Raw genomic sequence first — 21,511 nt, 5'->3', positions numbered from 1 at the left:
TCCCAAGGAAAGCAACTTTCCTTCCATGCCACTCCCCCTAAAATCACTAAGATACAGGAAAAATTAGAAGACCAGGTAAGGAGGGAAATCTGATTCTTGTGACTATAGGAACCAGCAGGTCCAGGATAAAGGGAACTCAAAGGGGAATTAACACCTTCTGAGCACCTACTAAGTTGGCACAATCCATGCCCTCAAGGAGCTTGCAGTCTAGTGGGGAAACAGAGATGTAGTTATTTTAATTATAAAACCACGAAGTGCTAAACAGAGATAGGAACAATTTGCCCTAAGAGCATAAGTGATTCATTCATGACTAGGGAATGAAGGATTCTGGCTTTGGTGCTTGGCTTTATACCTTGGCTTACACCTTATGATTCTGACAGAATAGATGGAATGAGTACAGCACGATCAATACGGGAAAATAAAATTCAACTAGAACGCACAGGGCATCAGATGTAGAGCAAGATGTGGCAGGGAAACTTAAACAGGATCAAACTGGGAAAGGGCTTAGTTCCACACCTAAGTACATTTGTAATTATTGGTGGTAGAACAGGGGCCTTTCTGGCAACATCAACAGTTTGGAGCCACACATCTACCAGGAGCCCACTTAAAGACAGGGAGTTGCTCAAGCAGTTAAAACAGAATGGAGAGAATGTGCAGGATGTTGAGAATTGACTGGACATACAAAATTAAAAACGAAGTGTCAAAAAAATGACATTCACCCTGTCCAAGATCCAGCAATTTATAGGGATTTTTTAGATAGCCATTTAGTGCCCCCTGGTGGATAGAAGAAACCTTCCCAGCTTCAAGGCATTCACACTTCCCAGCATTAAGATGTTCCACCTTGTTCTAGCCAAGTTGATATTGAAACTATCCAGACTCCTACTAATCAGCCTCTACAGAAATCTCCACATTCAGATTACAAGGCACTATTCTAGTTGAATCTAGTTAGAGAACAGACAGATCCCGGAATGCTTAACAAATGACGCAACAGGAGGCAGAATACCCGAGCAAATGCTAAAGTGGTCCAACACTGACCTGAGAATTGAGAATACAAAGCCATTTGAGAAGTGGGGTAAGGCTTCATGGATATATAGGTCCCTCATTTCTTTAACCTAAGATTACTGAAGAGAGCACCTAGGTCAGAGGCAACCATAAAATATCCTGTGAACAGAAATGAGTGGTACAATAAAATATATAAAGGTTTCGATATTTAGAAATCCTGTAAGTGGGTGCCTGGGTGGCTCAGATGGTTAGGCCTCTGCCATCGGCTCGGGTCATGATCCCAGGGTCCTGGGATCGAGTCCTGCATTGGGCTCCCTACTCAGAGAGAAGCCTGCTTCTCCCTCTGCCTCTCTCTCTCATGAATAAATGAACTCAAAAAAAAAAAAAAAAAAAAAAAAAAACCAAGCCACTCTCTAAAAAAAAAAAAATCCTGTTAATGAAGACTGGAGCAGGGCCAGGGGGCTATATAGCACCCAAGAATTTTAAGACCAACCTCACATTAAGAATATAAAATGGAGTAATCAGTTATTAATGTGATCAAGTACTAAACTCAAGATACTAAATCAGTGAAAACCAGTTAAGTCCTAATTAACAGTAGGATTCAAAATGAGTTAGCTGAGCATATTAAGTGGTGACCACGTGGCTACAGAAGATAGCATAAGCTTAGCAAACTGCTGCCTTTTCCCCTCATTTTTGAGCTTACCTTGAGGTAAAGACAAGAAAAGCTACCCAGACCCCAAGCTAAGACTCCAGTGCTGCTGGTGGAGGTAATTCATCTGCATGTGAAGTTTAATCAGGAGTGCACACTGACGTGCTACTAGATCACTCTCATCTGGCCATTCTTTCACATCCCAGACTCATTCGGTGTACCTCTCGAATGCCAATCAGGCAGCATGCTACCCAGAAAACTCATCAGTTTCAACTAAATACACAATGTTCCTCTTGTAATTTTAACTCCTACTCCTTAATTGGTAAGTGAGAACTTCCCCTCCACAACACCAGCACTTCCACAAAGGAGAATTAACAGCCATCTGGGATCTAAGAGAAAATAGGAAAATAGATAAATAATCCTTACACCCAAAAGGCCAAACAAATTTTTATTTTCAAAAACAACTTTATTCATGACACATATTAAAAAAAAAACTCCCACCCCCTGGAAATGAGCTAAAAAAATAAACAAAATCCACCTCCCACCTCCCTGTTCCCACTTCCTCCCATTCCCTCCAAATAAAAGGGAAAAAAAGGCAAAGGAAAACAAAACAAAACAAAAAACTGAAAAACAAAAAACGCCCCCAAACCCCCCAAAACAAGGTAGTGCATTTCCCCAGGGGGTAGGGGAATTTACACTGGAGCCGCTGGGAGCGGAACGGAGATCTTCCGGCTACAGAAACCTGCAAAGAAAGACACTCAAAACAGAAAAAGAAACACAAAAGGAAACAAAAGAGATCACCAGGCAATCTGGAGGGGCAGGGAGCCGGAAAAGAGGGGTGGGGTGGGTGGCAGATCTGGCAGGACAGGAGCAGGTGGAGGGGACTGTGAAAGTTAGGGAGAAGATGGAGGGAAGGTAACAAGCAGAACAGTTTGGTGTCCTTCCAGAGCCCTGGGTAAAAAAACCCCTCCTACCACCCATGCCCACCTACCCTTGAGCAGCCCCCAAGGGGGTGAAGTGGGACAGGGAAACAAGGGGAGCAGCTTGCGCAGTTGAGACGTGTCCATGGCGAATCCCCAGAGTGAATGAGCAGCCCCCTGCCCCACTCCCTGGGCCTTCCCCTACTCCCCAAAGCAGGTCCCTCCTCAGCAGTTAGTTATGGGATTCTCCCCCCTTCCACAGTATATCTTTTTTTTTAAAAATATTTTTTTTTCCATCAAGGTCATCTTCTGTTTTTCTTTTTTTTTTTTTAATTCTTTTTTTTTTTTTCCTTCTTTCCTTTTTTCCTCTCTCTCCTCCTAATACACACTTTTTTTAGTAAGGGGAATACCATGATGTCGCTCTAGCCCGGCCCCTGGAAGAAAGAAGGAGAGTTAGGTGTTAACATGATCACTTAGGAGTTCAGCACAAGCCCCTCCCCGTGGGCCCTTGCCCCAGTTACAGTGCAGGGAATGGGGGAAAGAAATTTCCAAGTATCCTAAAACTGACCCCACAATCCCAAAAACTGTGACACACCTGGCAAATAGGAGGGGGCAATTTAACAGAATACCTTGCCAGAGGCAAAAAAGTGCATCTGAGATATAGGGACAAGAAAACTGACTCATTATTTATCCAGTTTCAGTTCTTCACCTCTCTTAAACCCCAAGCCTTCACCATCAGATCCTCCCTAATTCCTGGGAGCAGATAAGTAAATCTTAAGAAAAACCAAGGTCTACATGCCTACTCTGTCTATTTAAAGGCAGAGAGATGATAGTAAAGCAACATGGGCACCACACAAGGCCCAGAGAGAAAGTTAACCTTGCAAAACACTGGCTCAGTTAAAGAGTAAATATCTCAGTATCCTCCCACATGGCTGTTGAGGAGGATCAACTAGCCTCTGGTATTCTTCCAAGGGAGGTTCAATCTTCAACCCCTCCTTAACTCTGGGAAAAGTAGCAAATGTCCAAGCAGTGCCTTCACTACTCTGAGGCCGTTCTTCCTGGCCTGCTGTGTAAACACCTTCACTGCCACCAACTCTCAAGGAAAAAAAAAAAAGGCTGGGGGAAGAAGCATCTCTCAGAACAGAGTGGAGAGATCCAGCCCTTATCACCAATTCCTGCTCCAGAAAACGATGATGAGACTGGCCTCCTGGCCTGGCCTGCAACTACCTTCCTCACCCTGCACAGGCAGGAGACCAAGTCCCTGGAGACCAAGGGGAGGGTAAGTGAGGGAGGTTCCTCAGATCAGGAAAGAAGGAAACATACAGGGCTCATGGGAGGCGGGGGAGAGGAGCAGCCCATCTATCCTGACCTGTAGACGCGACCCCGGGGCCTGCTGTTAAAACCACTGTAGAATCGAGAGCGGGAACTGTTGTAGTTGGTGGTCCGGGCACGGTATCGGGCTCGTGGGAAACCCCGGTCTGTTGTGCTGATGCCTGGTCTGTTGGTTCGTTTTGGGATCACCTGAGTGAGGGATGTACAAAAGAAAGCCTTAGAATAGGCCTGGAGTGTTTACACAGAACCAAAACAGCAATGGGCAATGGAGCTTACCTTGATTTGTCTTCCTCTAAATAGGGACTCATCTAAGGCCAAGGAAGTCCTCACTGACTCTTTGTCTGAGAACTCTATATATGCAAACCTGAAAAAAATAATTGTCATTTCATCTATCTGAAGTTACAAATAGCAGCTTACGTGTCAAATCCAACTCGCAGGTATGCTCTGCTTAAGTAACAGCGTAGACACATTTTTAATTATTTGTCAAAAATTTTTTGAATGGAAGACTTCAATCTAAATTTCCAGCTAATCTTGGAAAATTATAAAATAGTTTACACACGACCTGTATTTCCATATAGCAGAACCAGCTGGGGCTAAGCAAAAGCTGTCCCTCCCTCTTCTAGTTCATGATCCCACCCACACTAGCCTTCATCTTTACCTGTCTGGTCTCTTGAGGCATTTACGTGCAACCCGATAGATAACATTAATGGCCGAACTTGTAAGATGAACACTGCTTATTTTAACTTACTGCTCAATATAAAACATAATTTATCTATTTCTAAAATATGATTAAAATGACCTGATTTTACTTCCCTACTTACCCTTTAGGATGGCCACTGAATTTGTCACAGAGTATGGTAACACGGTTTACTGAACCACAGCCATGAAAGTGTGCTTCCAGCTCTTCTGCTGTTGCACCATAGTCCACCTGTGGGGGTAGAAGCAGTCATGTTTCACAAGGACCCTGCCTAGCCTCTGGGCTGGGCCACCCATATACGACAAGGCACATCAAATCTGGTTCTCTAAGAAACTAATCTTTTCTCTTCCAACTCCAGAGCCTCTGCTGATCACCATTACCTTTTACCTCCTCCAAACCCTCCCAATACTCCCCAAATCCACCACCTATCCTTGAGATGTTCCTTTCCCCAACCCCAATCAGGACCCTAATACATACATTGCCAACATAGATGGAACGCGCATCGGCCTCCATCTTCTCTTCAATGGACATGATCACTGGGCCAGCTTTGAAGAAAAAATAATCAGGGGGAAAAAGCTGGTTTTCTACTTGACCAATTTTTGCACCACTACCACTACCACTAGAGTGAAGGAATGATTTTAGTCTGTTTTGTTCCCTGCTGTACCCGTTATCAAGAATACTGTTTAGCACACAATAGGTACTCACTGAACATTTAACAAATCAAGCAACAGATTAACACATTCTTAAAAATCAGAGAAAACAGTATAGGAATTCCCTCCTGCCCCCAAATCAAGTCCCTGTTGAAAAGCTTTGACTGAAATCATTTGAAAAGTGAACAAAATCAAGGGAACCCAAACTCAACATTTCTAGATTAAAGGGAAAGCCCCCCCCACCCCCCTGCAATCGAGCAGTTTCTCTTAGGACTCCTAACTAAAGGGTCTCCAACTCAAGGAAGAACTATGAGACTTGAAGGTCAAATGCCAGTTAGCAACCTCCACAAAGAGTAGAGGTGGATTAAAGAACAAAGAAGAACACATTTGTAAAAAGGACAAAGAAAGGCACAAGATTACCATCACCAAAATATAGGTTTTTGCCTCACTAAAGTCAGAGAAACACACAATGGACTATGACCGCAGCACCTGCCCAGTAATTGCTCAGACAAGCAGCTCCAAGGTCCCAAGCATCTAATCCCATACAACCCGTGCTCGCACAACCCTTCCAAGGACCCCGGGCTCCGCGTGCAAGCGCCAGTTACTCACCATTGCCTGGAGGTGGACTCATATTCATCTGTTTCTCTACCTCGTTCTGTAGCTCCTTTAGCTTCTCAGCTTCTTCCTCCATCTCCCTGACTCGAGCTTTGATTGCTTCCAGCTCCTACAAGGAGTGGAGAGAGTATGGAGAAGAGCTTAAGAGGAACCAACGCAAGGGCTGTGCCCTGCTCTCGGTCGGAGCGCGGCCCTAACCATGCTCGGCCATTTCGCTCGCCCCACGCGCGGGTCACGATGAAAAGAAAAGCAAGCTACCTTCCCTAGAGCAACACTAGGCACCCATAACGCCCGAATCAACCCGGCTGGGCCCCTTCTGGCGGTCGAGGATCCGTCCCCAGCCCTGCCCCAGCCACGTTATTCCCCGCCCACCCCCACCCCCCGCCTGCCTCCCGCTCGCCCGAGCTCTGGGCCTCCCATGACACGGCCGGGCCTGCTCGCTCGCCCTCCTTCCCTCACCGGGTCCTCAATGGCGCCGTCCCCCGGGTCACCCTCGACCAGTCCCGGCTCCTCCTCCTCCTCCTGGCTGCCGGGGGCTCCCGAGCCAGGCCCAGGGCCCGGAGCTCCCGGGGGGGCGCGGGGCCGGGGCGGCTCCTCTTCGGGCTCGGGCTCCGGCTCGGGCTCCAGCAGCAGCTCCTCAGGCTCCAGTTCCTCAGACTCCAGGCCGTTCCCGTAGTCCCCTGCGCCCCCCGGGGCCCCCTCCCCGGCCTCCCCACCGGCCCCGGGCACAAGATGGCGCCGCCGCCCCGGCCCGGAGCCCCGACCGCCCGCAGCCCCCGCTGCTGCTGCCGCCGCCGCCGCCGCCGCCATCGCCGCTCAGACTGGGGCCCGCCAGCCGGCGATTGGAGAACTGCGCCGGGCACGCCGAGGATTCATTAGTCTAGCAGCCTGCCCGTCACCATGAGCTAGGACTCCATTGGGGAATATTACTTGGCAATCAGATAAGACCCCACCCCTAAGGCGGGAATATTGCGCCAAATTCTCAAATCCCGGTAGGGGAATTGGTCTGTCAATCAACATACGTCCCACCTCCTCTCGTCCTTAGGTAACAATACCGCCACGCTGTGACGACATTCCTGCTCCCCCCACCCACCGCCTCCAGGCGGGTCCGCGAAGTATATGATGCTCGGTGATTGGCCGCTGGCTGGGCGACGGGAGAGGGCCAATCTTCCGATCGCCTCGCCGCAATGGCCGTCTCAGATGCCGATTGGCTCGTGAGATTCGAAGGGCTAACACCCGTTTCGTGACAGGTGAACCTTGCCCCGCAACGGACCGCGAGGCTTCCAAGCAATAGAAACCCGAGGTCACATGACTAGTCCTTAGGGGGGCCGCCATCTTGACACTACTGGTTGCCAACTAGAGAGCTGTTGGAAAGCAGAGGCCGAAAACATTGAGGCGGTTTCTGGAAACTGGGTTGCTGACCAGGAAAGGACCAGTAGATGGAATGTTGCTGGAAATGGAGGTTCTGAATGGAGCTCTCCAATAAGGAGCTTACTTTTCCCATCGAGGTTATTGGTACCAACATCCATCGGGTCTCCCAAACCAGAAAGCGGGGAGAAATCCTCACTCCAGAGCTACTAGTCCTGTCTGAACTGTCTTCCTTGCACAGGCATACTTTCCAAGCCCTCTGCTTATGCCCCAGTTTCAGCCTGTTTCTTAGACTGTTTGCTACAGCCCCCTAACAGGTCTCTCAGATTACGGTGTCACCCTTCCATCGCTACCAGACTGAGCTGGCTCCCCTTTGCTGGCCAGGTAAAAGTAAAACTCTACCGTGGCCTTAGAGGCCTCAGGACCAGCCTATTTCACAAATGTTATTTCTACACTCCTCATTCCAGTGGATGTACCTGCACCCGGCTCTGTGCCTCTGTACACAAAGTCCCTCTTCAACCAGACCACTGCAAACCCCAGCATCACCTCTGGTGCAAAACCTTCAGCTAGCCTCTCCTTTCCCATGACAAGCAGGCCTACCTCCACTGCGCTTAATCATTTTGTCCTGCATTGTGAGAGTATGGAGATGAGAGGCTGGATCCTATTTATATTTGCAGCTCCACTTCTTTGTACATAGTAGGTGTCAGTAAATGTTTGCACTGATTGGGGATCTGGGTGCCACCCTCATTCTTCAACGCTTTCCCAGCCCCCAAACCTTCCTTCAGACGCAGAGGAATTCCTCCAGGCAGGTTCCCACCACACGTTTCCACTCTGAGATAACCTGTGAGACCTAGCCCTGGAAAGCAGGGTTGCCATTTTGTAGTAGTGATACTATACATTTATTAAAAGCAAGGAACGACGGTGCTAAGTTTGCAAGAGGGTTATTTGTAGCCAGACCAAGTTTCGGCTTTACAGCCAGATTCAAATGAGCCCAACCAAATTAGTTAATCAGACAACCCCAACAGGATGTGTATGGCTGGAGTGGGGAGATTTGACAAGAGGAGGTCCCTGTTAGCAAACCAAAAGTCAAAAGCTTCTCAGTATACCCCACTCTTCCCCTCACCCTCACTTTTTCTCACAAATCCTTACCTCAGGAACAGGGGGATTGAAAGCAGTCATAGTCGCTTAAAATTTCACTGAAAATTACTTCAGCAGCCATCTCAGCTCCCGCGGTCTGGGAGAACTAACTCGCGCTGGGAAGACAAGCTCTAAAAGACTGTGGGGTCACTGGAAGAAAAAGGTCTTCTACTAATCCTAATCTAATCAAGATTTTTATGTTTTATTGGTGTCTGGTTTAAACATATCAAGGGAAATGGGATTTTTTTTATAATGCCTCCAAATCCTATTTTTGTTGAGTACTTGATTTTGTAACAGGCACAATCCTAGACTCATTATATTATCTCATTGAAATTCTCACAACTCTATGAAGCAAATATTTCCAAAACTATAACCTTTTTGAGCGGGTGAAGAAAGAGTGAAGTAACTTGCCCAAGTCATGGAACTAATTAAAAGTGAGTGGAGGAGGAAAAAAAAAAAGTTAGCAGGGAACTCAGAGCTAGCTTTCAAAGCTTAGATCAAAATTACTATAAGGTCTGTTTTAATACACAAAGATTACATTATATATGATGTTGAAATTGGAAAAAGACTAAATTCCAATAATAGACAAATGATTAGGCAGACTGTAATTATACCCAAAGATTATTATGCACCTATTAAGAGGGCTACACATAGCATGTAATAACATGCAAAAATAATTCTTGTTAGGCCAAAGAAGTAGAATGTAAAATTGTATTTAAAGTATGATTAAAGTGTGATTATGATATCTTATTTTTTAAAAAAATAACTTGGGGAAAAAAGGGAGCAAGAACCAGTTCGATCTTTTCTTTGGTAATATGTACTAAAAGCTTTCAAACTGTTGAGATTCTTAACTCAGTGATTGTATTTCTTATACTCTGCTCTAAAGAAATAATCTAAAAACTGGATAAACATCTGAGAATAAAGACGTTCATCAAAGTGAAAAAATGTAAGCAATTTGAATGTCCAAGTGGGCACATTCAGAAAAATTATATACACACATAGATATAACTTTTTATAGTCATTTTGCCTTCAAAACATTTTTAATGACAAGGGAAAATTGTGCAATAAAACAGTAAGCAGAATTGTAGTATAGAAAATTGTACATACAGTATGATCCTAAAATAGAAGCACAGATAGAAGATGGGAAAGAAATATGCCAAAATGTTAACAGTGGTACTTTCTGAGTAGTAGGATTATACTTGATTTATGCTTTTCCATATTCTATGATTTTTCCACAATATATTATTTTTATGTAAAATTAACCCTCCAACTTCCAAACTTACTCTAGTAAGCATGATTACTTTTAAAGACACATTTAAAAAGATTTGAACAGTGACTTGTAAAGTAAGATACTTCCCTATTAGACTGTAAACTGCGAAAGGCAGGGATATCGTCTTAATTATATTTGTATACCCATTGCCCATCACTGTGTGCTCAATAAATGCTAACTGAATGATCTTCCATAATAATTTTAATATCTTGCCCATTGTTGATGCATAGAAAACATCAAAGAGATAAGTTTCTAAGAATGAATTTGTAAGAAATTAGTATGTAATGATGTGAAATTTACCCATCATGAGTATAATTTTCCTTCAGTAATAACCTCTCAATAGAGGCCATGGAGTTTCAGGAAAACTGAAAATCAGTGATGTTGTGCCCTAGAAGAAAAATGTGTTAATAGAAATGAATGGTTAATGGACTTAAGAAAAGGAGAATTAAATCGGTAAAAAATGGATAAGGGCATCTCCAGTTCTGTCCAAAAGGGAAAAGCTGTCTCACTAAACTACATAAATACTTGGCTGCTTGGTAGTTTCATCCTTATTTTTAGCTCTTGCTTTTTTTGCCTGCTATAATAATTCTCTATAATCTAGAACTACATTGTTTAATATGATACCCGCTAGCACACATGCCTTGAGCACTTGGAACATGAGTAGTCTGACTTGAGATGTATTGAAAGTGTCAAATATACACAAAATTTCAAAGACTTAGTATGAAAAAGCAACTGTAAAATAAGTTAATAGCTGTAATATTAATTATAGGTTGAAATTATAATAATTTTTATATACTGGCCTAAGTAAAATATTATTAAATTAGTTTTATACCTGTTTCTTTTTGCCTTTTTAATGAGGCTACTAGAAAATGTAAAACTACATATATGGCTTGCATTATATTTCTTTTGGACAGTGCTGATATAGACGCTTGAAGCCTTGATCATTTACTTACCTCTACTGGGGAGTGGACTCCAATAATTTTCTTTGTTGTTTTTTGGGGGATGCTGAGCCCCACACGGGGCTTGAACTCACAACCCTGAGATGGAGACCTGAGCTGAGATCAAGAGCTGGATGCCCGATCAACTGAGCCACCCAGGTGCCCCAACTCCCAATTATTTTCTAATGCAAAGTCTAGCCTTGCCTACCTTAACTCCCTAGGTCTGTCCTTGCAGGGAAGTGAGGTGTCCTTATTAAATGAGAAAGAACCTCCATTGGGCTGCTTATTTTCTATTCTGCTTGGTTAACTTCTTAAAAACTTTGTACCTGGAAAACTTGTTTTAGTATACTGTACAAGAAATATGTGTTCTTTATGAAAAGATCAGAAAATACTGACAGTAGAAAGAACAAAATAAAATCACCAGTAAAATCCAACACCCAGAGATAACACTAATGATATTTTGGCATATACCCTTCCTGAAGTTTTCAATACATAAATACATATAGAGGCCACACACACACACACACACACACACACATATATTTATTTTAGCAAACTGGGATCATACTGTATATATTATTTTCTATTTTCTTTTTTACCAAGTCAAAAACATCTTTCTGTATTGATAAAAATATTTTTCCAATTTCATTTTCCATGACTTTACTCTAAAAAGTCACCTTAGAAATGAGGGCTTCCCTGACTATTTTATTTAACATTGAAATCTATACTAACACCTTCCCAATTCCATGCTAATGAATTATTTTTCTTCATAGCATTTACCACCTCATAACGTGAAATGTCATGTTAATGAATATTGTGAGATGAACTTATTTATTTATTTTTTGTTTGTTTCCCTTATTAGAATGTAACTAACATGAGAGCAGAAATTTGTGTCTGTGCACTTCCTTCTCTATCTCAGTGCCTAGAACTGTGCTTAGCACACAGAAGAGGCTTGAATATTTGCTGCATGAATGAATGATGGAATCAGTAAAGAACTACATAGATTTCCATTATATTACGTTTTCTCGTTGATTTTTAAAATATTCTTAAATTTATTTACGTCACACCTATATCCACATTTAAGGCAGCTTTTAAGGTTTTCAAAGGATCTGCTCTTAAGAAAAAACACAGAATGTCTATAATCCATCTATTTGCTAGAAACTGTAACTAAATGTTGCCCACTTTTATCAAAAGTACCATTTGGAGAAATGACATTCATGAAGAAATGTCTGAAGGATAATCCATCTATCTATTTAGATAGTCTGAAATTTAGCCCTATATTAAAGCATCATAGGGTATCTTTGGGCTAAATTGTGATGAGCCTGATAAAACAAGCTTAGGACCTACTGAATCCCCATTTGGTGTTTCTATGAGAAATACTGGTGCACAACTCAACATCATATTTACTGTCAGGTGTTACAGAGGGTGATATCCTCTATTATCATCTCAGAAGAGCTACAGAAGTTTTTGCCCATCTTAAGGAATTGATAGGCTTTTCTAAATCCTAACAGAAATGTGAATCTTGTTGTGTTTTCCAATTTGCCTTAGCTGCCAAGAAAGCTCAAGGCCGAATTCATAGCTTAGCTTTAGCATTCGGAAATATTACCTATAGAATGCTTTTCTGTACATTAATTTTCCCTGTGCTGCCATCCTATTGTAATATTTCAATTTACCCTTTACCTCTACTTTAAAAATCCATATTTTCCTATTGTTTTGTCTTTTGTGTATTATAGTAAGATGTTGCAAATGCTTTTTGGAAGGAACTAGTCAAATACAAATCAATCAATCATTAATTCAGTCACACTGCAGTGGAGATAAATGCTCTCATAGCCTGACAATATTAACTATTAAGAGCATCTAATTCTCTTTCCCCTAATGCCATGTTCACCAAGCCACTCTCAGATTTTAATATGGCTTGCCCTGTTGGATTTTCTATAGAGAGAGAATGGAAACTCTCCTCTGAGCAGTATATTTCTAAGTACAATTTGACACATAAATCCAAATGCAATTTAATTGCACTGGTTTACATAAAGACTAGAAATTCCTGCTTATAATTTGAAATTACAATCACTATTTCTGTCAGACATTATTTTGACGTGGTCCTACACTAGAAGTACAGAGGGATGGGCTGAATAATTCCCGTAGATTCCATCCACTTTAGCTGTTTGCATTAAAATGGCTGAAACCAAGTATCTCAGTGGGCCAGGAAAGAAAGCAGGGACTCCATTTTTGCCAGAAGTTGGCAGCAGGGTACTGGGGAGAAATGCTCATTATCACTGGAGGCTGAACCACAACTGGGGACTTGATTACCATCACACAAAGATTTGGGGTAAGTTTTCTTTGTTTTGGTTTGTTTTTCATTTGTAGCCATCCCAAAGTACTGTAGACACACACCCTCTTAAGATTTGGGTTGGCACAGATGGAGCTCTTGGCTTTGGGCATTTGGCAGGGGTTGGAAGACGGGAGAGCAACTCTGATTTTCTTTTCTTTTCTTTTTTGTCTCAACACTTTCCGAAATCCCTGTTACCCTAATTCTTGCCCTTACCAAGGTCACGAAGAGATGATTAGATCAAGAAATGTCCTGACACCAGGCTACAGAGCGTAGAAGTCACAAACCCTGCTCAGTCCTTCTCATTAAACTTCTGGGCTTTATTTATTTTTTTTAATATGACCATTACATATTACACAAAAATAAAAGTCAAATGAACTTGGTATTTATAAATTATTAAATAAAAATACAGGAATATATATTTATATTTATAGAGCTTTTTCTTTTCTTCTAAACTAACCAAATCTGTTCTCCCGCCATTTTATGATTTAAAAAAGTAAAATAGTATATACCCTAGAATAAGTGGGGAGTGGGATTAATAATTGCAGGACCTAGTTGCCCTACTTCTGCTCCTTCCTTGGCCTAAGCAAAGTCCCTATTTGTCCCTTTGGGCTCTGGAAAGCGAGAAACGCCCTCTCCACCTATTTAATCTCTGAAAAATGGCAATTAGATTTATTTCCCTTATTTTTAAAAAAAAGTGAAATAGATTTAAAAATTGGGAGCCATACTCAGCCTTCCTGGCCAAGAGCTAATCCCAAGGAACTATATGGCTCTAGAAGAGTCTCTAGTTTTCCCTGACAGAAGAGTCTCTGGGGTTTCCATTGCCCCTCAAGCTAAAAAGGACAGGACAGATCAAAACTGCCCACTATGGTCCCAAGCAAGCTATGCTTCTGGGAATCCAAGCCCTTTCCCCTTTCAGAAAACAACCTCTCCTTCCACCCAGGTGTGAAGGCCTCAGAGCAGAGCATTTCGGTTACCTGACCATTGTCCCTGCTGCTCCGGTTTGCTAAAGGCCCCCAGGAGAGCTAACAGGGATAGGTGTCCTGTAGTAGAAGGGGGGGTGAAGAGTCTGCCCCAAACCTGGGGGAGCGCGGGCTCCAATTTGGAGCTGATGGTCTAGTCAGTGGTTTTTCCAACATTTGTTTTTTTCTTTTCAGCAGCAAACCCCTTAATGCAAATAAAATCTTACCCTGAACCCCGATATGTAAGACAGCTACAAGGGGAGCTATTCTGTTTAAGGACGTGTAGCCCAGCCTGCTTAGCACCCCCTCTTCACCTTCCCAAGGACTCCTGAGGCAAGCCCTAGGAAACTTCAGGGCTCTGCCAAGCAGTCTGAAAACCACTGGTCTAGTTTGTCCTGAGCGAGTCAGAGACCCCCACCCCCAACTTCTTGCCACAGACCAGCTCTGAGTTTCTGGTATCAGCATACTCACAACAGACCAAGTGGTACATGCAGTCTACCACCTCCCCTATAAATACCATTAAAAAGTGCAGCCCTCTCTCAAAAGCAAAAGTCTGGGCTAAACACCTGAGGCCAATTTTGGTCCCACATTCTTGTGAGTACAACTATGTTGCCACATTCTGGGACCAAATGAAAATCTCCAAGAAGAGTCAACCATGGTCTAGCTAAGCTGATCAGTGCTCAGGATCAAGGGCAGGGTTCTAGAGCACTGTGTCTGAAGTCAGCATTGGAGAGCAGCAACTTGAGCACCTTGGGAAGTGCAGCAGTGAGGTCTGGCTCAGGACATGCATCTGGAGTGAAATCATTTCTCTCTCAAAAGAAAAAGCTATAATCTGAATCTGTTCTAGAGGACTGTGAGCTCTAAAGTTAATGTCCTCAGACTCTGAGGTACAGATAAGTAACACCCATGCAAACAGCGTGGCTTCAAAGAAAATATAAATGCTTCTAGGTCATGGTAGGTACTCTAGAACCCATACACCTGGCCCTCGATAAAGCAGCACCAAAGCCCACTACATGGAATAGGCCAGTCACGGAGTACAGGTCACCCTCACACCCATGGGGTTCAGAGCTGGAATGTTCCTCTCAAGGCATCAGCAGTCTCACTGAGACACAGTGCAGGACCCAGACTGTACTCTAGATCAACATTTACCTCCACACACTCCAAAGGAAAATCAGAGTCCCAATTTAGAGTTTAAGTTTGGGTACAGAAGGTCCCAGAGACAGGGAACACTTTAGGCACCAGTGTGCCCCAGTGGGAGAGGAGGGTGGCACGTAGGTCCAGCCGCTCCCCACCACCCGCCCGCTGCAGTCTCCGCAGCCCTGTTTTTGTTCAGAGCCCAGGAGGCAGCAGCAAGTATGATGCACAAGGAATGGGGATGGTGAAGCAACAAGGCCAGCTACAGAACTTCTCTTCTCTCCAAAGCCCTAATGACTTTCTGCCCAAAGTGCCCAAAGCCCTCTTCTGGATACAGTGTTTCTCCCACAGCCTTGAGGCATCGGGACAAGGAGAGCGGGGAGGAGAGGGTTGGGAGGAGGGGCAGAGAACTGGCCCTTGTTCTTGCCAGTCCAATAGGGAAGTTTTCTCCTTGAATACGGCCACCAGCAGGTTAGACAAGCAGCCCAGCATGCACACGAGCATGCGTGCACATGCACACGCGTGTCCAAGCAGCCCACCATCACAGCCACCTCTCCCTATCACCCGAGAACCTCAAGCTTCCATTTCAAAGGGTTGTGCCTTCTATGTTTTCCCCAAATCTCACTCATCCAAAGGAGACACAACCCCTTATGCAAGTCAACCTCCCTCAGGGCTACAAATTAAGCTCTAGGTATAGTTTTGTGTGCCTACACCTATAGACATGACCTCTCCCACCTCCTCCCAACCCTGGAATGACTTCATCTCCTGGCCCCCAAATACTTTCCAAATACATTCCCTAATGTCTCCCGCTCATCCTTCCAACTGCCTGCCTGGCACACACAGCTCCTTCACACAGTACCCTGCCCCTTCCCAAACCCGTTCCATGCCCATCCATTCACCCCACTTCTTCCAAGGGCATTTCTCTTGTTCTGTTCCTGCTCTCCTGTCCCCCAGCCACACCTAGCCCCACCTGGCCCTGGACTTTCTCACTTGCTAGCAAAAAAGGCCCCTACAGTTACCAGGGCCCCCAGTGCCACGGCCCCTGTCAGCACTGTCCTCACTGAGGCCCAGTTCCCCTCCCGCAGACGCCGCGCCTCCTCCAGGGCCCCGTCCCCGTATAGAGCTGTGAACTCCGCCTGTGGGAGAGAAGGGAAGTAGGAGAGAAAGAAGGAGAAAGGGATATCAGGAGAGGAAAGAGTGGAGGAAAGAGGAGAGGAAGAGTTCCAGTTCCATCCACTGCAAGCACTACCCCATACCCAGCTCCTCTCCAGCCAAAGCTCTACTGGCGGCAAGCCCCCATCATCCCCCATGAGCGCCTGGCTCATTTGCCCTCTCTGCCTCAAGTGAATCCCAGCCTCTCCCTGGCCAAAATTTTTGCTCAGAACTGGCATCCTTTGCCAAGGCTTTCCTGACCACCACCCATCGCTGACACCCCCCGCCCATGTCACCTACTCTGGTGTAAAAAGTTCCCGACAGCTGGATGCCATTTCCCTGCAGGCACTGTGTATTCTGTCCTCTGCTTTGGACCATGAGCCCATCCAGTGATGACTGCATGGCAGCCCTGGAGTGCAGAGTCCAGCGTGACACCCAGAGTGAGGGCATCTGATTCCACCCAAATAGGGAGACTCAGCCCCCAGCCTCCAGCCAGAGCCCCCATCTTCCCTCTGGAGACGAGCTTTGCAGAGGGGTGTGCAGAGCAGCAATTGAGAAGCTCCTTACCCAGCCCCCACTGCTGTGGATCCAGTCGGCCAGCCGTGTCTCCAGGTAGGCCACCATCCACTCTTGCACTTGTCCCACAAGTGGCTCCATCTCTTTGTTGACACTCTCAGCACACAGTGCAGCTCCAAAGACAAAGAAGGCCACAAGGCGGCCCCAGTTGGGGCCCCCTTGGAAGAGTTCATCAGAGACCTGGGTGAAGCGTTGCTGGGCTGAGCCTGGGGTCACATGCAGCTGGGCTGCCAAATCAGAGAAGGTGCGCCGGAAGCGGGTCTCAAACTCATCTCCAGCTGCCCGCATGGCTTGGTGCAGTGGGTCAGCTGCTGGGCCCTCCCCAGGGCCAGCTCCACAAACATAACCCTTCTGCCTCAGCTTATAGCCTACAAAGTCTGCCACTAGAGCCCGTGTGTCTGGGGCTGAGGCTGGGGTCGCCATCCGGGCGGCTGTAAGAGTCAAGGATGAAAGACTGGCATGAATATATGGTCAGAGAGCCAGAAGGGGTACTTCAGGCTTGGCCAACCCAGTGAGACAGGGAGAGAGGTGGGAGGAAATGCTCAGAGACCACTGGGCAGGGAGGGGCAAGAACACGGGAATTAAGTCAAGGTGAGAGGCCCAGGGCATGAGGGGCTGGCCATTAAATTCGTAATATGCCACACTAAATGCATAGCAAGTAAATTTTATTTTTAAAATACTTTAGATTCTTTCCATAATAGAATACTAGCTCTATAACACCCCCTACAACCCCCCTTTCCACAGTACACACCTTTTTGGCTAAAGGAAGGGGCTTAGTACCTCCCCAGAGGGAAGATGTAAAGATGCTAGCAGAGGCACAAGATGGGGGGAGGAGACAGGGGCTGAAGGGAAAGGTGGGAGAAGCAAAGGGCTGCCCAGAACAGAGAAGGAAGGGGACACTCACCCAGCCTGGATGGCAGCTCTTAGGACCCAGCGCTGGTGGCAAGGAGCCCCCAGCTGGGGCCTTTCATCCTCCTGGCCAGCGTGGAGCCCTGGGAAGGGGAGGGGGAGAGCAGAGCTAGGCGGGGAAGGCCAGGGATCAGGGTCTGGACTGAGAAGGCTGGGGTTGCAGCTCCCCGGACCGGCCCCTGCCCCCAAGGTTCTACCAGCTGTGTGGCCGAATCCATGTTTAATGACTGTCCTCCCGGGAAACCCAGGGCCAAGGGCTTCCTGCCGACACCATCTCTACTCCCGGCTCCCCCCCAGTGCAGTCCAAGAGCCCAACTCCTCCTTCACCCCCACCCTCAGCAAGTCTCCAACCCCGCCTGCCTGCCAGGTTAGGGATCTCACGGGTCAGGCCGCTGCCAGGATCCGGGCCGTTTCCTGGTGCAGGAGCTGGGAGGGAGGGAGAGAGGGAGGAAGGGAAGGAAGGAAGGAGGGAGGAGAAAGGGGGGGGCGGGAGGGAGGGCCTGGCGCCGGGTGATGATGGGGCCCAGAGATGCGTCCAGAGAGAGGGGCGGGGCTGGGAAGCAAGCTTGGGAAGGGCCACAACTCCGGAAGAGAGAGGGCCGCTGGAGGCTAAGAAGAGCGGGCCCGGAGAGAACACAGAGGGCCAGGCTGGGCTCCTGAGCCTGAAGGCTGCCCAGAGAAGCCGGCTAGGCCTCAGGAAACCTCGGAGCAAATTCACCATTTCCAGAAGGTCTCTGATGTTCCATGCACTTGTTGAATTTTTCCAGCCCTGGAGTGGATGCCTGGATTAGAGGAGCAGTTCCCATTGCAGTGGGAACTGCCTGCCAGGTGCCTTGCCCCGTGGGACTGGCAGACACGACACAGATACTGAACATTTTACTCCCTCTTTTTCTCCAGGACCTTTAACCCAATAGTCTCTTTGTGGGCTGGGGCTTTAGCCGGGCATCAAGACTTGGATCGCAAGTAATTTCTGCAGGTAACTTTTCTTTACCTTCTTTCATTTTTTTGGTAATCACATTGGTTTCCTTTTTAATTCTTTTCACTCAACACATGAACTTATTCCCCTTATGACAAGTTCAAACAGTATAGAGATCTAAGGGGAAAAAAATACAAGTCCTCAATCTCCCTCCTCCCACTCCTTGCCCAATTCCACCTCTCTTTCTGGAGGTTGCCAATGTCAAGGTCAATGTTTACCCTTTCAGATTTTTTATATACGTGTGTGTGTGTGTGTGTGTGTGTGTGTGTGTGTATGTATGTGTACAGACACATACATATATGTATGCCTATTATTTATGCACGGCAGTATATTTACACAGGGCGGTTCACAGGATGTGAAGCAATGCGACCACAGGTGATCCTCAGGAGGGCTCTCTCAGGCATTCTGACTGGGCCTCACTGGCTCTTGCCCTGACACTTCCTTCGGCTCTATTCGGAGGGACCTCCAGCCAAAGGATAGAAAGAGGCAACCCAATTTTCCTTTCCTTTTTTTTTTTTTAAGATTTTATTTCTTTCTTTGACAAAGAGAGACACAGCGAGAGAGGGAACACAAGCAGGGGGAGTGGGAGAGGGAGAAGCAGGCTTCCCGCGGAGCAGGGAGCCCGACGCGGGGCTTGATCCCAGGACTCGGATCATGACCCCAGCCAAAGGCAGACGCTCAATGACTGAGCCACCCAGGCGCCCCCCAATTTTCCTTTCCTGCTGGTTCCCTTTGCTTCCACATGCAGTCCAAGCCTTGATATTCCTAACTGCCCCTACAGTCTCTGGAGAAGGTTGTTTCTGTAACAATAATAGTAACAACTAATACATTTTAAGGACTTATTAGGCACTAGGTGCTTTCTTTACATGCATGATATTTATCCTCACACCAATCCCTATGCTGCTTTATTCTCATTCTATAGAGGAAGAGAGTGAGGCTTGGAGAGGTTACTTACCCGAAGCCACGTACTTAGAAACTGGTACTCAATTTTGTCTGACTGTAAAGTTTGTCTTAACTTTAAGTGCATTGTTATAAGTTCATCTCTCTGCTTCAGGTAATCTATGTTGTTATCATACCACTGACAAGTCCAAACTCAGTTATCCCCTCCATTCTGAATGCACAGCAGATTCCACATATTTATGACTGTATTCTTTCAACCATCCTCCTTACTTCTTTGCTCTTGGGATGATCATTACAGCTGCCACCAGCAAGGCTGCCTTCTTCTTCAGAGAATAACCTAGTCCAATCCTTCATTTGCAATCCTGATTTCTTCTAAGACACTTACTTGAAATAACAACACTTTTAGGTCTCAGAATCCAAATATATTTCTGTCTGCCCTCCCATTTATTTATAAACCCTGGGAGAGCAGGAACAGAATTTTATTCACTGTTATGTCCTTCAGGCCTAATAGACCCTCAGTAAATGTTGATTGAACAAATCATTCAACTCCCCTGGCCAGTTATTGAGCAGGCCCACTCCAATGTTTGAAGGTAACTATAGTGGCTATTTAAGAAACAAAGACTGAACTATAAAGAGAAAAAAGAAAAAGAAAAGAAACAAACATTGATTTGGAATAAAGGTTCAATGTCAGTCTGAGCAGCCAGAACAGAGCTGCTAGACCAACACAAACTATACCTGGTCCAAAGCTGTGTACCTCAAGGATCTTCTCAGACCAACACCATGGAGCCAAGGAATGGCAGTTCAAACTATAGACAAAGCACACTTGTTTTTATCAGAAAACCTCAGGCCATATAGGCCCACTTTGAACCTTACCTATTACTTCAATTATATATATATAAATATTTATTTCAATTGAAATATATATATATTAAAGATTTTATTTATTTGAGAGAGAGATAGAGAGCACGAGCTGGGGAGGGACAGAGGGAGAAGAAGACTCCTTGCTGAGCAGGGAGTCTGATGTGGGGCTGGATCCCAGGACTCTGGGACCATGACCTGAGCCAAAGGCAGATGCTTAACCAACTGAGCCACCCAGACGCCCCTCAATGATATATTTTACAAGAGCAAGGAAGATAGTTTTAAAATGCTTGACTGTAACACAAATTAGTAACATTATTTTACACCCTAAAATAGGAAAAGAGTATGTCCATGGATTATATATACATGTATAAAATCAGAAAACTCAGTATCACTTTAAAAATGATTCCTGGGGGCACCTGGGTGGCTCAGTCATTAAGCGTCTGCCTTCAGCTCGGGTCATGATCTCAGGGTCCTGGGATTGAGCCCCGCATCGGGTTCCCTGCTCGGCGGGAGGCCTGCTTCTCCCTCTCCCACTTCCCCTCCTTGTGTTCCCTCTCTCGCTGTGTCTCTCTCTGTCAGATAAATAAATAAAATCTTTAACAAATAAAAATAAAAAATAAAAATGATTCCTGGCTAAATAGCATTGCTAAGGTTAATTCGGAGTTAAAATGCAAACAAGAACAACTTGTATAATAAGATAGTATGTGTCTCACTGTTTATTTCCAACTTAGTGCAACTTGTGATTTTACAGTTAAACTATTGTGCTGTTTTAAATTTAGAGATTCCAGGGGTACCTGGGTAGCTCAGTCATTAAGCGTCTGCATTCGGCTCAGGTCATGATCCCAGGGTCCTGGGATCGAGCCCCGCATTGGGCTCCCTGCTCTGCGGGAAGCCTGCTTCTCCCTCTCCCACTCCCCTTGCTTGTGTTCCCCCTCTCGCTGTGTCTCTCTCTGTCAAATAAATAAATAAAATCTTTAAAAAGATAAAAAAAATTAAAAAATTTAGAGATTCCATTTCTACTCTAAGATTCCTCATTACAGAGGCGCCTGGGTGGCTGTCTTAAGCGTCTGCCTTCGGCTCAGGTCATGATCCCAGGGTCCTGGGATCGAGCCCCACATCGGGCTCCCTGAATTA

General features: G+C 45.5%; 3 protein-coding genes across 8 annotated transcripts in view; 1 reads left to right on the top strand and 2 right to left on the bottom strand.

Moving 5' to 3' along the window:
• Window positions 1-2,907: 2,907 nt before the first annotated feature.
• On the bottom strand, window positions 2,908-6,690 carry PABPN1 (poly(A) binding protein nuclear 1). 2 transcript variants are annotated; one of them, XM_032404761.1, is made up of 7 exons: window positions 6,325-6,690; window positions 5,860-5,974; window positions 5,078-5,145; window positions 4,725-4,831; window positions 4,180-4,267; window positions 3,941-4,092; window positions 2,908-3,005 (listed from the first exon to the last, which is right to left on the bottom strand). In XM_032404761.1, the coding sequence occupies exons 1-7, from the start codon at window positions 6,673-6,675 to the stop codon at window positions 2,966-2,968; spliced, it is 921 nt and encodes a 306-aa protein (XP_032260652.1). In that variant the 5' UTR covers window positions 6,676-6,690; the 3' UTR covers window positions 2,908-2,965. The 2 variants fall into 2 exon arrangements, with proteins under 2 accessions (XP_032260652.1, XP_032260653.1); XM_032404762.1 differs by lacking the exon at window positions 6,325-6,690 and adding an exon at window positions 6,124-6,207.
• A 6,908-nt stretch (window positions 6,691-13,598) lies between these two features.
• Window positions 13,599-18,114, bottom strand: BCL2L2 (BCL2 like 2). 2 transcript variants are annotated; one of them, XM_032404763.1, is made up of 4 exons: window positions 18,022-18,114; window positions 17,636-17,723; window positions 16,723-17,162; window positions 13,599-16,139 (listed from the first exon to the last, which is right to left on the bottom strand). In XM_032404763.1, the coding sequence occupies exons 3-4, from the start codon at window positions 17,152-17,154 to the stop codon at window positions 15,990-15,992; spliced, it is 582 nt and encodes a 193-aa protein (XP_032260654.1). In that variant the 5' UTR covers window positions 17,155-17,162; window positions 17,636-17,723; window positions 18,022-18,114; the 3' UTR covers window positions 13,599-15,989. The 2 variants fall into 2 exon arrangements, with proteins under 2 accessions (XP_032260654.1, XP_032260655.1); XM_032404764.1 differs by having other exon boundaries at window positions 18,001-18,108.
• A 107-nt stretch (window positions 18,115-18,221) lies between these two features.
• The window catches only part of PPP1R3E (protein phosphatase 1 regulatory subunit 3E), a 10,309-nt gene continuing 7,019 nt past the window's right edge, over window positions 18,222-21,511 (top strand). For 3 of the 4 annotated variants that reach the window (XM_032404760.1, XM_032404757.1, XM_032404759.1), the window contains exon 1: window positions 18,222-18,616. The gene's annotated coding sequence lies outside the window, so the exon portion shown is untranslated. The remainder of the gene's footprint in view (window positions 18,617-21,511) is intronic. The other variant, XM_032404758.1, reaches the window with a different exon arrangement.

This window comes from Phoca vitulina, unplaced genomic scaffold (assembly GCF_004348235.1).
Source record: "Phoca vitulina isolate PV1807 unplaced genomic scaffold, GSC_HSeal_1.0 scaffold7, whole genome shotgun sequence".
NCBI classification, from domain to species: domain Eukaryota; kingdom Metazoa; phylum Chordata; class Mammalia; order Carnivora; family Phocidae; genus Phoca; species Phoca vitulina.
This window is presented reverse-complemented; position numbering and strand designations above follow the sequence as displayed.

Coding starts and splice junctions, on each gene's coding strand:
- PABPN1 (XM_032404761.1), bottom strand. CDS start 6,675: ATGGCGGCGGCGGCGGCGGCGGCAGCAGCAGCGGGGGCTGCGGGCGGT. Junction 5,146..5,859: donor GAGTCCACCTCCAGGCAATG/GTGAGTAACTGG, acceptor TTTTCTTCAAAG/CTGGCCCAGTGATCATGTCC. Junction 4,268..4,724: donor TTCAGTGGCCATCCTAAAGG/GTAAGTAGGGAA, acceptor TATTTTTTTCAG/GTTTGCATATATAGAGTTCT.
- BCL2L2 (XM_032404763.1), bottom strand. CDS start 17,154: ATGGCGACCCCAGCCTCAGCCCCAGACACACGGGCTCTAGTGGCAGAC. Junction 16,140..16,722: donor TCCACAGCAGTGGGGGCTGG/GTAAGGAGCTTC, acceptor TCTCTCCCACAG/GCGGAGTTCACAGCTCTATA.